The sequence below is a fragment of the Convolutriloba macropyga genome, chromosome 15, assembly GCF_964194025.1.
Source record: "Convolutriloba macropyga chromosome 15, txConMacr16.3, whole genome shotgun sequence".
NCBI lineage: Eukaryota > Metazoa > Xenacoelomorpha > Acoela > Convolutidae > Convolutriloba > Convolutriloba macropyga.
The window spans coordinates 33,337,174-33,353,250 of record NC_134482.1 but is presented as its reverse complement, the minus strand read 5'-3'; the positions used below and the strand labels follow the sequence as shown (position 1 = coordinate 33,353,250).

General features: G+C 35.2%; 1 protein-coding gene and 1 non-coding gene across 2 annotated transcripts in view; one reads left to right on the top strand and one right to left on the bottom strand.

The window, feature by feature from the left end:
• Positions 1-6,461: 6,461 nt before the first annotated feature.
• The window catches only part of LOC142354006 (endophilin-B1-like), a 35,397-nt gene continuing 25,781 nt past the window's right edge, over positions 6,462-16,077 (bottom strand). The window contains exons 3-4 of the mRNA XM_075406257.1: positions 10,216-10,548; positions 6,462-6,703 (exon numbers count right to left, since the gene is read on the bottom strand). Of these exons, the coding sequence (XP_075262372.1) occupies positions 6,509-6,703; positions 10,216-10,548 (528 nt within the window). The 3' untranslated portion in view covers positions 6,462-6,508. The remainder of the gene's footprint in view (positions 6,704-10,215; positions 10,549-16,077) is intronic.
• Trnae-uuc (transfer RNA glutamic acid (anticodon UUC)) lies at positions 10,635-10,706 on the top strand. Its single transcript has one exon. It is a non-coding gene; the product is annotated as a tRNA-Glu (tRNA).

The following is a 16,077-nucleotide window of genomic DNA, read 5'->3' as shown; positions in this document are numbered from 1 at the left end:
GTACTTAACGCCAAGTCAATATCCGTTCTGGGCAAGTCTAATGGAAAGTCTAGGTATCAGTACTGATTCAGAGCTATGATCATAGCACATTTTAGAGTTGTCAGTCTTGCGCACGTCTTGGCCAAGACTTGGCAAGTCAGAATCCAAGTCTTGGCCAAGACTTGGCAAGTCCAAACCCAAATCTTGGACAAGACTTGGCAAGTCTAAATCTAAGTCTTGGAGGTAAAAAAAGTCATACAAATTTCCAAAATAGCCGGGAAAACGTCAAAAAAACAGTCTTAAAACACCTGAAAAACCTCCCAAATCGTCTTAATCTGGGCCGAATAGACCCACGGGGCGCTATATTAATGATTGGTATGTCCCAGTATAATTTTATAGCAACCCGGTAAAGTGACCGAAAATAAATACTGAAAATGTGAAATGTGGAAAGTAGCAAAATGTTCTGCAATTGGGAATTTTCATTAGAAAATTTTTCAAAAGTTGGTTTTGACTTGTGAACCAACTTGCTAGTGTTGCAAAAGTTTTTGCCAATACTTGTCAGACTTGCAAGACTTGCTTTAAGACTTGCCTAGTACTGATTTATAAAATAGATCTGGATTTAGACTTGTCCAGTACTAATTAGGACTTGGAGTTCGGTGCGAGTTATGCTATGTATCGAGCGTCCAACTAGTTTACCATAGGTTAGACCAATTTCATATTGATGTTTTTGTAACCAATTAAAAACCGGAAACCAATATTAATGACATTGGAAAATTTCATTCATTTTTGAACAAAATCAGATCGGTTTTTGGAACAGCTGCGCTGTGAGACCAGCACAAAAATAAAATTTACGTCTTGGGACTACTGATGTTTGGAAAAGCTCTTTCTTCTGGCCATAACTCTACTATTCAGTGGCTCAATTTTGGAAAAAAAACTGCTTAAGTGAATTGGAGAGAACTTTGATTCAGCAACGTTATCTGGGTGGTTATAACATTCGAAATGGAATCTTATAATGCTACACTAAACTGCACTATTCGGAAAAAATTGCAGAAAAAATTACATTATCCCTAAAGATTTGAAACCACTGAATTTGGGTTGTTGAAAACGTTCCTTGTCATGAGAGAAAAAATATGGGTTACAGGCGTACAGAGCGTTGCAGAAAATCTTCAACCAGGTCAGAAAAAACTTTTATTAGAGCAAGTTATCAATGATGAACAATCAGAGAGCAAAATCAGGGCAAAAGTTTTTTTCTGCGTACAATTTGTAATGAGGCATTCTGTTTCAAACAGACTACTTGCCTATAAAAGAAGAAACCACAATCATAAATTAAATAACTTCAATTGGCCAAAAATTGCCAATTACAATTTTTTTAAAATAGCACCCTCAGTCAATACAAACTTGGACAAAAAATATTTAAGCAAACCAAATTATGAAAAAAAATTATTTTAGCAAAATTTTGAACCAGTCAGAGATGCTCTGCAGTTCTCGGCGAAAATTTGTTACTGTTGTTTTTGCGCTCTGATCAAAAGATATTGCTTGATTTAAACTGCATTGGCTACGATACTCGAAACACTGCCAACCCAAACTAGTTCTTCTACCCCGACTATGAAAACAAATAATTTTTCAACTTAGCTGAGAAATTTGCGAGAATTAAGAAAACATCAAAGAATGTAGATATTGGTTTGTGGATTTTTGTGTTCCTGTTAGTAGCGGCGTATTATTCTAAGGATGGAGTACATCACAGGGTGAAAAATTTTTGTCGGAAGTTTCACCGAAAAAGTTGAAAAATTTTTGGTTAAAAAAACTTTCACTACAAAAATTCACCGTAGTAGTTGATGGGGACCCTATCAGCCATTAGAAATTGAGTACCGGTGGAACCTCAACCTTAAAACTTAGCAAATTGTTTTCATACGCAGATCTTTACAGGCGTGAAAAGAGTAAGCTATATGCAAACAGATACTTGACCACAGGTATCCTTTTTTAACACAGAGGGTTTCACAAAATTTAACCAGAGGGCTCGAAAACCTCCTAAATTTACGTGGGATGCTTTCTAGACGGAGACTCTCTCTACTTTGCGAGAAAACGTCGTCATTTTTCAAATGTTTGGGGTGAAGTTGGCTGTAGGCCTAAAAATTCTCGGAACATGATATTTCTCACACAATGGCTGAAAGAAAAGAAAATTTCGCCTGATCAAAAACCAGAGCCCGAAGTAAGTTCTTAGCTGAAAAAATTGATTACCATTGCATTCAACAACAACACTTGGTGAGCAAGTAATTCATTTGAAAAACATTAACATTTAGCATTTGATGGCAAAGATTACGATTCGACACGAAAAATTGACTGGTGCCAACTTTGAGGAATTCGGATTCTGCAGTTTTTGGGTCCCACAACTCTTTGAACTTTCAAAACTCAAAACTATTATAAGCTGATAGGTCAAAAACCAAAATGTTGCACCAAAATAGTTTGCAATCTATTCATAACGAGTTACAGATACTAAGGTTAATAGTTCGAATTTAAATGTTGGACAATTTGGAAAGAGTTTTAAAAATCGACAAGAGTGAGGTGATGTAGAAGTAATTTGAAGAGAAGTACTGTCTTGGCATCACTTTCTTTAGAACCTTTGAGAAATGGTGTTTTGATCGAGGTTCTCAAAAAGTCATGATAACGACAAATTTTTTGCTTAATCCGCTGACAAAATTATAGATAACAAATTCTTTTCTTAATCTGCTCTGACAAAACTGCAAATCAGTTTCTTTGATAGCACTAACCTTCAAAAAATACGCAGCCGTCTCTTAATTACGCATATGGGGGAAATAAGATCGTGTGTTGTATATTTGCACAGAAAGCGGATAATCAGATCAGAATGCATAATTTTTTAAGAGGGAAGAGAAGTACCCGGACTTGAGTCCCATGATATTTCAGTACTGAACAATAGTATTTGAATTCTGTATTTTTACTCTGACCAGTACTATGATCATGTCATATTTTAGACTTTTCATGGTAAAATACAGAACAAAAAAAAGGTTCTCTGAATTTAGTCTGAAACATTATAAATTTGCAGCCTTAAAATACTCTGAACCGTAAGAAAATTCATTCTGAATTTATCCTATAAATACTGAGTATATCCTGTTTCAGACTGGTTTGGCGGACAAGCTGGTGGCTGGCGGCCTACAGATGGTCCAGGCTGGCGACCTACAGATGTTATGGGGTTTCGTACACATAGCATGGGTTGTACACGTGTTTCCTACATATCGCATGGATTGTACACGTGTTTACTACGTATGGAATGGGTTGTACACGTGTATACTATGTATGGAATGGGTTGCACACGTGTTCACTACGTATGGAATGGGTTGTAAACGTGTTCACTACGTAAGGAATGGATTGTACACGTGTTTAAAACTTACGACGAGGAGAGGGCACGTGCGTATAGTAAAAAAAGGAGCAGAATACAGTGAATTGAACCTGAATTAAGATATTTAGGTTGCGAAAGAGTTTATTGTTTTTAGTTTTAGAATTCAGTCCATTTAACATCAAGTTTGCCCGGAGTTGTCTGAAATTGGCCAAAGTTGTCCGAATTTGCCCAGAGATGTCCGAATTTGCCCAAAGTTGTCCCAATTTGCCCAAAGTTGTCCGATTTTGCCCGGAGATGTCCCAAATTGTCCATCCATTTAGTTTTTCCCATCGCAGCAACAAAAAATCTTTTACATAAAATGCTAATCTATTATGGTCCCCCCCGCTACAAATAGGTCGGTCGTTCAAATTTAATCAACACCTGTTGCGATAATAGTAGTTAAAGTTAAGCGGTGCTGCCTTTGGTCTCTCCGATCGGACCTTAGTTGATCTGTCCTCCGATGAAAATTGGCGAAAAGAGTGGAAAAAGGGGAGTGGAGTTTCTTCACCGGTAGATCAAGAATTCCTAAGCTTTGGTTATTGAACATTCGTTTTTCGTATGTATCACAATTTTGGGGTAAGGCAAGGCGTGATGATTATAGGACTATTATTAATCGGCTGAATGCAATCGCTATTAGAAGAATGTCCTGAGGCTCCTTAGGGCTTCTACAAAAATTAATAACTATTTCTAAGGAAGCTGTTAAATGTAGATACTGCAGGTGTTGTATATTAACAGAGATTCATTCCATTCTAATAAGTTGTTTGCTTATATACTGTCTATAGAACCAATAAACCAAAATTTGAAGTCTTCAGATGCACAGTGGAACAATGAAAAGAATTTATTTCTCGGACCATTGTAATTGTAAGAAGAGAAACCCCAACATTTGTAGAAAGGTATGCTTTTTTCGCCCGAACATAGCCCGTACCTTAGTGCCATAGTATTTCAGTGCTGAAACATTGTATTCCATTTGTATATCGTCGGCCCAAAACTATGTTTCCGGAGCTAAAACTAAGACATTCAAACAAAAATCCATTACAATCTGAAATAAAAACCATAAAAATCTGCAATATCGGTCCAAATTTGTCAGGTTCCAGGCACTCGGCGTGTATTTACTGGTTTTTGCCTGTATTTACTGGTTTTGGCAGGTTTTTTGCTAATCTTAATACGTTTGTTGCAACGTTTTAAGATTGTAAGTCATCATCATGCTCAAAAAGTGCATCGCTCAAAATTTCAAAATTTTTTTCGAAATTTTCACAATTTATCATGATTTTACTATGAACATTATTGGAATCAAAATGCAGGATGCACAGACTATTTTCAGAAAAAAAAGTTTCTATGGCACTTATACTGCACATAATGAGTTGAAAGATACCCTTAGAATACACTGATACAGTACTGGGCCGACGATATACCATTGGAATCCAATGTTTCAGCACTGAAATACTATGGCACTAAGGTACGGGTAGGCAAGAACTGCAGTCGTACTAAAAGAGTGAATACAAAAAATTTAAAAGGCGCCCAATTTTTACCTGTTCATTGCAAGAACACCGTTAGTTAAACAAAAATTGAGTCCGCCCATATTTTTCAGAATAAGTTATCAACGCACTAAGAAAGATAGAATTCCAGAACCGGATGATTAAAAGAAATTGCAAAAAATATAAAATTTAGAAAAAATGAAACTAAAGGAAACTTTTGGTGACACTTGTGATAAACGATATAAATTGGATTACATAAAATAAGCTTACGACGTCACAGTGTTTAATACGAATCTACATGTTATTTTCGAGTGTGAACGTTTTTGACATTTTTTTCGCGTAATGGCATTGATTTTGTCCTCTGGCGAGATTCGTAACTGATAACTAGTTTTTAGTCTATTAAAAAATAAGACATCTAATCCTTGGCCAACAAAAGAGTTCTTTTTCTAAATAAATTCTGAAAGTTAGGCCAAAAGATATCGAAACTTCCTTTCTAACCTACCTCGACAAACTTATAATTATATTTTTCTTCGATTATCTTCTTACCTAAAATTTCCGATTAAGCAAACCAAATTGACAACCTCAAAACGAACCTTAATGAGCCCAAGGAGTTCCACAAAAATTTTCATTGTATAATTTGCTATTAATTCTATGTTTCCGAAGAATTTCGTTTTATGGTTGGACGTTTCCGTTTATAGAAAATATGCTTGCCAAAACCATAGCTGAAGCAATTTTCTGGCAGTCAGGGTGATAACTTTCCATTATGCAACATTTTATGGTTAGTAAGTTCTAAATGGACCATATATGGAATTTTTTGCATGCAGTACCAGCCCTTGTCAAAAAAATGGTATCGGAGTCGGCAAAAAAGTTTTCGGTTGTAAACTAACTTGAAGAGCAGATCATTCGGACATAGTTACAACATACCACGATGTGCGATTTGCTTTCATTGGCTCTTAGATTAGTAAGTTTCAATAAAAGTCCGATTCAAGGTTAGTAAGATTCCGTGAAAAATGGTATGCATGACGTATCAAATCAAAATTTTTGTTTCTGACTCTCACTTTATGGCTTATTTTATGGTTGAGAAGATTGTATTATGGTCCATTCTGTTGTTAGTAAACATTCGTTTTGGTCCGCTATATTGTTTAAAAATGGGAACATTGCAGCCATAACACAGACCATAAGCTTTATCTTTTATGGCGTTTTTTGGTAATTAAAGTATCATAAAAGTCAAAATATAGAATTACGACAACTAATGCACAGGAACGGTGTATTGAAACTACAAAACGCATTTTCGATTGCTCAATAGCCAGATTCCAAATTCTTCACGAGCGTTGTATGTTGAGCAAGTTTCCATAAAACCCATGGATCTTTTCCGTTTGCCCCCCCCCCCCCCCCCCCCCCCCTCCAGAACGTTATGCACCCCCAGTTACAGAGCACGTGTCATTACATCGCAAATCATTATTTAAAAATATGGCACATGCGTGTGGGGTGCAAATATTATGCACGCACTAAGCTGGGGGGGGGGGGGGGGTTATGGCAGGTAATTTTCTTTCATTGTGGTTATTTCGGGAACCGCTGCATTATTTTTCCATTAATGGCTGGGAAAACGACAATTATACACCAAAAAACTCATCCTCTTAATATTGTACTGTAAGTGTTTTCACGACGAGTTCTGCACTCGTGCAAACTCCTCCTCCAACTCTCGCATGATGAGAGAGCATTCTTTGTAGTAGTCAGTCTGTAGTCTCTGCAGTTCCTTCAGCTGAATAGTGTGACTATTGTGGTGTGAATTGAGAGTCCGCCCTATTATCACTTTTGTGAAGTCTTGTTGTCTGTCGAAGTCTTTCTGAGCTGCCTGAACAAACAGATTAAGTGACTTAAGACACTCCTCCTAAGAAAAACACCTTCAATCCTAAATAAAAATGCATAAATATACCGATATACCCAAGGTGAACTATTTGTTGTTCCTGAGGAAGATGGAGATATGTGATATTGACTATTGATCAACGAGAGCCATGTAGCCCAAAAAATCCTTAGATACCATGTCAAAAGTCATGTGACGTTTGTTGTTTACCTCCAAATCTTTTTAAGGGATCTATTCTCCCCCCCCCCCCAGTGTTTTTTTGAACCTCAGTTACAAATTATATGTTGTTATATAGCACGTTACTATGTAAAAAAATAGCACGTGCGCCTGGGGGCGTAAAAATATAAGCCCACTAAGCTGGGGGGGGGGGGGGATAAAAACAGAATAGATCCTTATTAAGATCTTCTCAAAAATACTCAATTTCTTGAAAAACATGCAAAGATGTTGCAGGTTTCTACATACCATAAAACTTTCCTTGTAAAAAAATCAAGTCAATTCAGATTTCGCTTCATATTTTTCTTATGATGATCTGCTATGATGACGATTTCTCTACAATCATGACATCAATCGGGAATCATTTTTTTGGGCAAATGTTAAGTTTAATGATAAATTGCACGTAACGAAATTTGTCCTCAAATGTCGAAGAGATAAGATAAATTAAAAATGATGAAGTAATTTCTGTACAATTGAGTCGCAGCAGTATTAAGTCAAAAGCGGCTCCTTCACAGCTCTCCTTCTATTACTGTTCCATAACTTTCAGACTGCTGCTTTCACTGCGTTTGGTAAATAAGCCCAAAATTCTCCCCCCCCCCCCTTTACGGACATACAGCTTTTATGACCCCCAGGAAACTTAATGCTCATCGGTAACTTTTTATCATCCCCTATGACAACGGCGCTACTGAAAATGGCAGCCGGACCAAAATATAGAAATTTTGCTGCTCGCCCATCATAATTGAGAAAATAGGAATATTGTTTTGTGATTGGCTGATTGCTAAACAAATTCGCCACGTTTTAAAATAGGATATGCGTGTTAACTTAAAAATGATCAGAAATCGCGATAAGCGGAATAAGAATAATTATACTTTTTAGGGAAACTGGTCTCACGTTCGGTTGTGATAGACTCATATCAAGTCTCACGGGCCATTGAGGCATGGCCATGGCTCGCCAGGCATGGCTAGATGCAGTAAAAATTATAATCTAGCATTAGGCTATGTCCAATTTAGGCTAATTGAACGCATAGAGGTACAGTGTTTTAAATTTCTCAACCAATCACATTCGTTGAAATTTCTACATTTTGGTACGTCTATTTGTTAAGACATCACCAATGACAACATTGGTGACTTTCTATAACCCCCATGAAAAATTCGTCAAATTGTTTTGCTGAAAACGACATAGCAGAAAGAAAAATTCACAACTTAGCACCCCTTAACACTCCATAGCACTCCTTTGAACTGCAAAATGCAAAAATTGCGAAATGGCGTTTATCAAAAATGAATTTGTGCGAATTTTTGGTTATGCACAGCGGAGAAAGGAATTCGCAATCTCGAGAAAACTATAAATAGAACTCTGGATCTTATAAATCCAAAAAAATCATCAAAAAGAGGAAAAAAACAAAATTGGATTACCAACGCAGTTAAAAATGCTTGTTCCAAGAAAGAACGTCTGTGGAAAAAGTTTTAGCAGTCCAAGTCACAAGAAGTAAGAAATCGATACAACTTACAGAACAAAAAAACAAAAACACTAGTCAAAAGCGTCAAAAGCAACTACTACAAAAAAAAACTTTGATGAACAAATTGATTCCAACGGCAAAAGTTTTTAAGGGTATTTGAATTAAATTTGCCATCCGAATGCAAAAAAAATCAGAAACACTCAATAATTTCTTTGTAAAGATTAGCCCCTCACTTGCAAAAAAAATTGAGAAACCATAAGATGGGAATACGATCAGTCGAGTTGTTGATTCTTTTGTTTTAAAGCCGTTCTGAAACAACGGAGTGACGTTCAAAATAAAGCAACCTGTTGGGAAAAAGTTTCGATTATTTGGGTTTAAAACATCTTAAAAGACATTAAAACAATTTGGTTTCCTGAGTAAGAGATTAACTGTCGATGCCCTAACAGAAATGCTGGAAAACATTCACAGATTAAGGGAGAACAAAATTTTGGCTCGATGTACCTTGCTCGACCTCTCAAAAGCGATTGACACTGTTGATCACAGCATTTTGCTAGTCAATTGTTCCGAATATGATTTGAGAGGCAAAATCGAATAGTTACTCAAGTGTTATCTTAAAGATCGCAAACAATTCGTTCGATATAAAGGAGAATCTTCCTCAAATAAAGAAATTAACTGCAGATTCCCTCAAGGATCAGTATTAGGACCACATGTGTTCCTAATATATGAAAACGATATCGTAGACATACCAAAGCACAATAGTATTCTGTTGTACGCAGATGACACAAACATATTTGGCAAATATGAGCAAATTAAACATACAAATGATCTGAATTTGATTTCTAGCTGGCCGGAGAGTACCAAACTGACACCCAATATTAAAAAACACAACTATTTTTGCTAGGATTCAACAATTTATCAGACAAAAAACTCAATTGGAGAGGGGAAGAAATAGAAGAGAGAAAATGAGGTAAATTTTCAGGTGTTAAAAAAGACAACAAGCTCACATTTGAAGAGCACATAGAATATGCTCAAATGAAATATAACCAATACATTTTGATTTTATATCAAACAAAGAAATTTCTGCAAAGAGAATTACTTCTAAACGAAGAATCAAAACAATATTTCTCATTAAAAAAATTAACACGAAAGAAACGAAAACTATCTTAGTTCGATTGAGAATACTCTACAATAGCCTATCTACTCTTGACTTTGATATAATAAAAAGTTTGAGAAACTGCAAAGAAAAAAAATTGAAAAAACTGCTACACTCCTTTCTGGACAATTACATAACCGATTCCGTTTTTTTGGAAACTTGTATTTGTATTATTTTATATAAAATTTCAGTTAAATTCTATTAGATAGTTGGTGCGTAAAATTGATTTATTAAACCCCTTTTTTACTGTTCCTCTTGAATGGTCTCAGTACTTAAAAACTAAATGAATTTCGTATATATAATCTAATTTTGAAGAGCCCTGAAACGGTGCTGCAACAGGCAAATTGCTCTCTAGCATCCGTTCAGGGGCAGAATATCCGAGAAATTAATAATGGCAAAAAACTGTGATCTCATGCGAGAATGTTCTTAAGTTTATAAACTGAGGTATAGTAATAAAAGTTAGAAAATAGCGGAAGTTTTAGAAGTTTTAGTATGAACGCAATGGCATATAAAGAGCAGCTTGAGAATCTGTATTTTTTTCTGTCTATAGCAACATCGGCTAGCTGATTGATAGCTTGTGCTCTGCTTAATTGTTCTATGTACACAAGCATGTTTTAATTCTACATCACAACATTTAGTGTATAGTTTCAACTAGCCGAATGATAAATTAAGCCCGCTAACCTGTAGAACTTTATCCGCCTTTTCCTGTTCAACCATTCCTTTCGCCTTGGCATATTTGCTCTTAGCCACGTCTAAATCCAATCTCAACGTATCAAGCGCACTTTTTTCTTTGAAAGCCGCGTCAAATTCCTCAGAAAGAAACTTTCTCATAGGTAGAATGCAGCTTTTTTCTACTTCTCTGCCAAACCTGCGTTCGGCTAATCCGAGCTCGCGTTCTGCTTTGCCGAAGCGTTTTAGTCCCTGTGTATATGCTGTAGAACTGTTGTCTATTTCGTGTGCAGCGGCCTCCAAATTAGAGCCAAAGCGTTCTGTGTTGGTCATTTTATCCGGCTTCTAAACACGCAAATTGTAATAGTAACTTGTAAATGAACAGTAATCACTCATTCAATTGGTTTCAGAGTTGCCGTGGTAATAGCAACTCCCAGTTGGTCTAGCGGTTAGGATTTGTGGCTTTCACCCACAAGGCACGGGTTCGACTCCCGGACTGGGAATTTTTTTCCAGCAAGCAGTAATTATAACTAGCTAAATGCGGATCTTTCAATACCCCCTGTAATATGCACCCTAAAATGCAAAGCGCCAAATCTCAGAATTTGCATCACCCACACTCACCCCCCCACACACACACACTTGCCACTTTGCGGTCATATAACGATAAGGGAATCTATTCTGTTTTAATCCCCCCCGCCTAGTGGCCTTATATCTTTTACGCCCCCCAGGCGCACGTGCTATTTTTTACATAGTAACCTGCTATATAACAACACAATTAATTTGTAAAACTGGGGGCGTAAAAAACCGGGGGGGGGGGGGGGGAGTCTGCCAGAATATCGCAAAAATGGCTATCTTGCAAGATTTGCAGGAAAAAGGGTCTCATTTTTTAACAAGTTCAAAACAGTGGCAAATTTTCCTTAGATAAAGTGAAAAAACTCTCCAGATATTTTTTCGTATTAACTATACGAATTAAAAAGAAAAGATGAAAAAGTTTTGAAATAAAAATGAAAAAGATTGAAGATGGAAGGACCTCTTTGCTGATGTCTTAGATTATAATAATTGTCTGATGATTATTTTTTCGCTTTTTTCTTTTGTCGATGCCCAAATTGTACATTCAAATATTGCGACGTTTTGAATTTTTTCCGAGCTCCTTAGGACCCCAAGACGGTTTACGCGTGCTTTTATTGCTGTACGTAGTACTTAAAAAAATGGTTATCTTGTAATATTATGGCAGAAAAAATGCGGCTATCTTGCAAGATTCTGGCAGAATGAATGGTTATTTGGCAAAATTCTGGCAGAAATCTTGCACGATCATGCGTAATCTTGCAAGATAACCATTCGAATTCAACTGGGGTAGATCCGAAAAGTGACACACGTAAAAATAGATGAATCTCTCGGGATGGGGGAGCTGGTAACGCTACAATACCTGATACAATAGACTAAGGTCGTCGTTCAAATCTAATTTCATGTGACCTAACCTGGATTTCCACATAAACCAGACTAAGCGTTAATGAAAATAAACTATCACATTCTTGTTGATTACATGAATTTCAATGAGAAAAACAAAAAACAGCTTGCAGAAAAAATTCCGGTAAAAATTTCGGCAATTTTCTTTATACTCATCGAAAATCGTGTAATTACTAATCACAAGAGGAGATTTTTCTGTGAAATCACAGGAAACGAATTCTTTACACGAAATTCGTGTGATTTAACGGGAAAAATAAGGTGATTTCACATGAGTAGAGAGGTTCAGAGTGCACTCCTGGAAAACTCCCTTTATTTATCTGAAAATTTCATGTAATTTTGATTTACGGAATTAATTTTTGTCTGTCTGAACGAACCTTATTTTATCTCAACTTTAACTGAGAAATGCCTGATAATACCTTAAGGGGGCATCACATGAACTTTTATCCTAATTTATCTTAACCTTAACAAAGCTTCGTTTTTTCTCTTGCTTATTGTGCTAGATTTACATTAAATCAGGGTGAGATAATAAGGTATTTTTAAAGTTAGTTGAAATAAGTTAAAGAAAATGCTGAGGTGCTGCTGTTTTAATCTGTCAGCTATTTTTCCGGTAAAGTTGGTGGAAATTAAGGTAAGTTAAAGGATCAGGTAAAATTCAGGTAAAGCAAAACTGCCTTAACTAGTTCAAGTACAAAATTTTAGGTGAGGCAATTAAAATTTTGAGGTTATCTTTCCAGTCAATTTATAAAACAACAATTGCAAAATTGTTCTTAGTATGAAGCAAATTTTCAGTAAACTGAGTGTTCACAGAGTACACAAATTAGACAGAAAAGTAGTGTAGTTGACAAAAGACCGATTGTGATCCCCTAACTATGCCACTGAAAAAATTCCAATAAATCCACTTAGACAATAAAAATCATCATAAACATAAAGATCGTAGTTGTTATAAAGTATAAAGTTGCTATAAAAATTAATATTATATATAAAGGTTTTTCAAATAAAGCACAAGAGTGCTTAGTTGTTTCTATTAATTTAATAGACAAGGAGGCTCGGTAATGTGCGATCGCACATAAGGTTCCGACCCCGCTCATCCAGAATTTTGGCATATTTGTCTACCAAATGAGGAACAGATAGAAAACCCCACAAATTCAAATAATTTTCAAAAAAAAAAATGGTGTATGATCGAAAAGATAGCCTCCGAACCAAACAACTCAGTAGAGTGAAAAATGACGCATTAGATTGATGAGATATGCCAATATTGAGAAAGCGAGTCAAGACGAACACCAAAATCAAACAACAAGAAAAACATTAATTAAATCAAGAAATTTATATCCATTTTAATAAACAAAACTTAATAAAAAAAGTCAGAAAATCCTCAGATAAATCTTAGACTAAACAAAATAATTTGAAATTCACCAAAAAGATATGGGACTATTCTATAAAAGTTAGACAATAAAAAACAAAAACAGTAATTTTGAAAAATTCGCTCAATTTTCTTTGTAAAACAATTATTTTCAAAGTAATGAAAACCATTGGAAAGCAATTAAAATATCCCATAGGTTTACAATCACCAGTGTTTCTAAAGATGTGAATTAAGGTTTGTCGGTATTCAATTTTTATGCGGTTACAAAAAGAAAAAGAACTAGACAATAATAAAAAAATCTATTAACTTTTGCCAGAAAACGCTTCTGGAGCTTTAAAGCCATACTTTGGCCCTCAAAATATATTTGACTGCACGTTCTCGGAAAACCAATATCGTACTAGGTGACCTCTCAATAATCAAACCAGGAAGCAATTATTTCCAAAGACATGAAAGCCATTAAATACAAAATCAAATAATTAAAAACGTCCGTTTATTCTTCCAAAGGAAGCCCTTGATACTTGAAATTATCCAGAACATATCTTACGTCTACCAAAAGAACGTCAATTATAACAAAAATTAAATAATAATTTACTTTTTTTGAGGAAAACTCGTGTCGAAGCCACAAAAGTCATAACGATTTTTTTAAGAACATTAAATTTTGTGACACTAATCCCATCAATAAATTTTCATGACAACAGAGAAAACAGTATTGTTGGCCTGTGATTAACGAGACTAGGTAACAAACAGACAATGAAAGGAACAAAATTGCAAAGTTAGAAATGTGTTTTTTTATTTTGGAAAACCATTGTTTTCAAAGTCATGAAAACCATCAGCCATCTACTTGTAACAGAGTATCAGCCCATATGTTCTTCCATGAAACACCAATGAAACAGGGCCATTGTACAGTAAACTGCATATAACAAAAAGACAAAATAAAAACGACAAAATTTAAAAAATATATTAAATTCTTCGAAAAAGTATTGTCGAAGCCGTTAAAACCAGAGTCTATATCCTTAAGCATTTTAATACTACCGATTGTGTTTCATTTTGAACGGCAAAATTGTGATATATGAACTGTCAATAACTTGATAGTGTGACAAAACTAGAAAACGTGAAAAATGGGCAAAGACATGAAAACAAAAAAATGTGAAATCTGGTATTATCCAAGCCAGAAAACCATAACTCAAGATGTAAAATATTGAAAAAAGATTGAATTTGAATTCAGTAGAAAGGTGAACCATTCTTCTTTTATTGACACTTAACAAAGTCGGCCAAATTCAGAGAAAAATGTAGGCAAAGTTCAGTAAGCCTTTATTTATTTAAGAAACAAATATTTTTAAGAGTCTAAAGGCCATAATCTTTCAAGTAATCAACTAGATACAATCATTTGGAGCTAATTAGAAAGCAAATTGTTTCTAAAACTTGTGGGCAATGATTTAAAATGTTATGTTAGTTAATTAATATATGAGAAAGGTCGAATTTGTTCTAATCAAAAAGACCGACTGATTGCAATCCGAAATATTGTTAGCTCTGTTGCAGCTAGCTCTGTTAATGTTGTTTATCCATTAAAAAGACATAATTTGTCAAATTTTACAGATATACATATGTTTTTAGTCAAAAAAATCAACAATGAATGCTGAGTTTTTGATAATTAACCAGCAAAGTTAGCTAAAAACGCAATATTTTAATTACGGAGCACTCGCAACGGAAGTTGAAGTAGAAATTACCCCCATATGAGTCTACAAAGATTGTGTAAGTGGTGTTTGGTTGTGTACTTCCTGCAAATTTAATCAAAGTGAACTAAAGGAAATATTTTGTGCTGTTTTTGATGAAAAAGTCTGAATTTTGATTTATTTAGCCGGAAATTTTGACAAAAAATCAAATAAAAATAGCTGACAACACTTTTTTGTCTATAAAATAAAGTCAACAACACTTGCTTTATAGAATTTAAAAAATTTTAACAGAACCAGCGAAATTTTAGTCAAAATTCCGGAAAATGCGAATAAAATCAACGGAATTCACTCTATTTTCTCAGAAGTTTAAACCTCGATAAATCCCTTTAAAAAACAAAAATTAATAAAATCTTTTTAATTCCCTATTCTACGCTGGACAAGCTTTCTTATGATACCAGTCTCAACTCTCTACGATGAATACATCGATCGGCCAAAATTGTCTGAACAAAAAAACCCATTCGAGTATATAGTTCCCCCCCCCCCTCAAGAGGGGTCGGAACAATTGCATCAGTTAACCTCAGTAAATATTGTGAAAAGCTAATTGAAAATGAACTGAACCGTTTGGAACACAATACAGGTCTAAAAATTTTTTGGGTTAAAAGAGAAGAGCAGGGGTTGACTTGACATAATACAGCTGTAGTATTATGTAGTGATCCGACATAAAAAATTCCTAATCCACTTTGCGCTTTCTTTGATTAATGATCACTCATGGCGATGTTTTGATTTGCTTCTTCTTTGCATCAAACCTTTCCTTCTCAAAGCTCTAAAATTTTGCGGGATTTTAAATTTTCGATAATTTGGGAAGCCAAAATTTGAGGCTTTTATCGTTGAAAGCTCTGGAAAAAATTGAACCTTCCAAGAGATCTTGAAGTGATGACAATTCATTCAAGTTCTAGAATAATAGTCTTTGCAATGAAAAATCTCATCTGACTCAGGGTTGAATAAAAGAGAAGATTACAATGTAAAATGATTAAATGAATTGGCCTGATCTATAAACTTTTAAGTGTAGTACAAGAAATGTTTTACCGTTTATGTGACATTTTCAATGTTTTGTAACCAGACATCCAAGTCAGCACGCTCATTTTGCTGTACGTTTCACCCGCAGGGCAAACCCTGAATTGTCACAATGAATCAATTCCAACTCCCTATATTGTTCTCTTTATACATAACATGCATAAAAGGTAATCGTCAAATCGAGGAGCGTGGAGTCGTAATTCAAATCAAACTCAATATATTACAAGAGATCCCGTACCGAGCCCCCACAGCCCATCAGGCCTGATTCAGAGATTTTTCAGAGGCCAAGTTTTGGCAGAG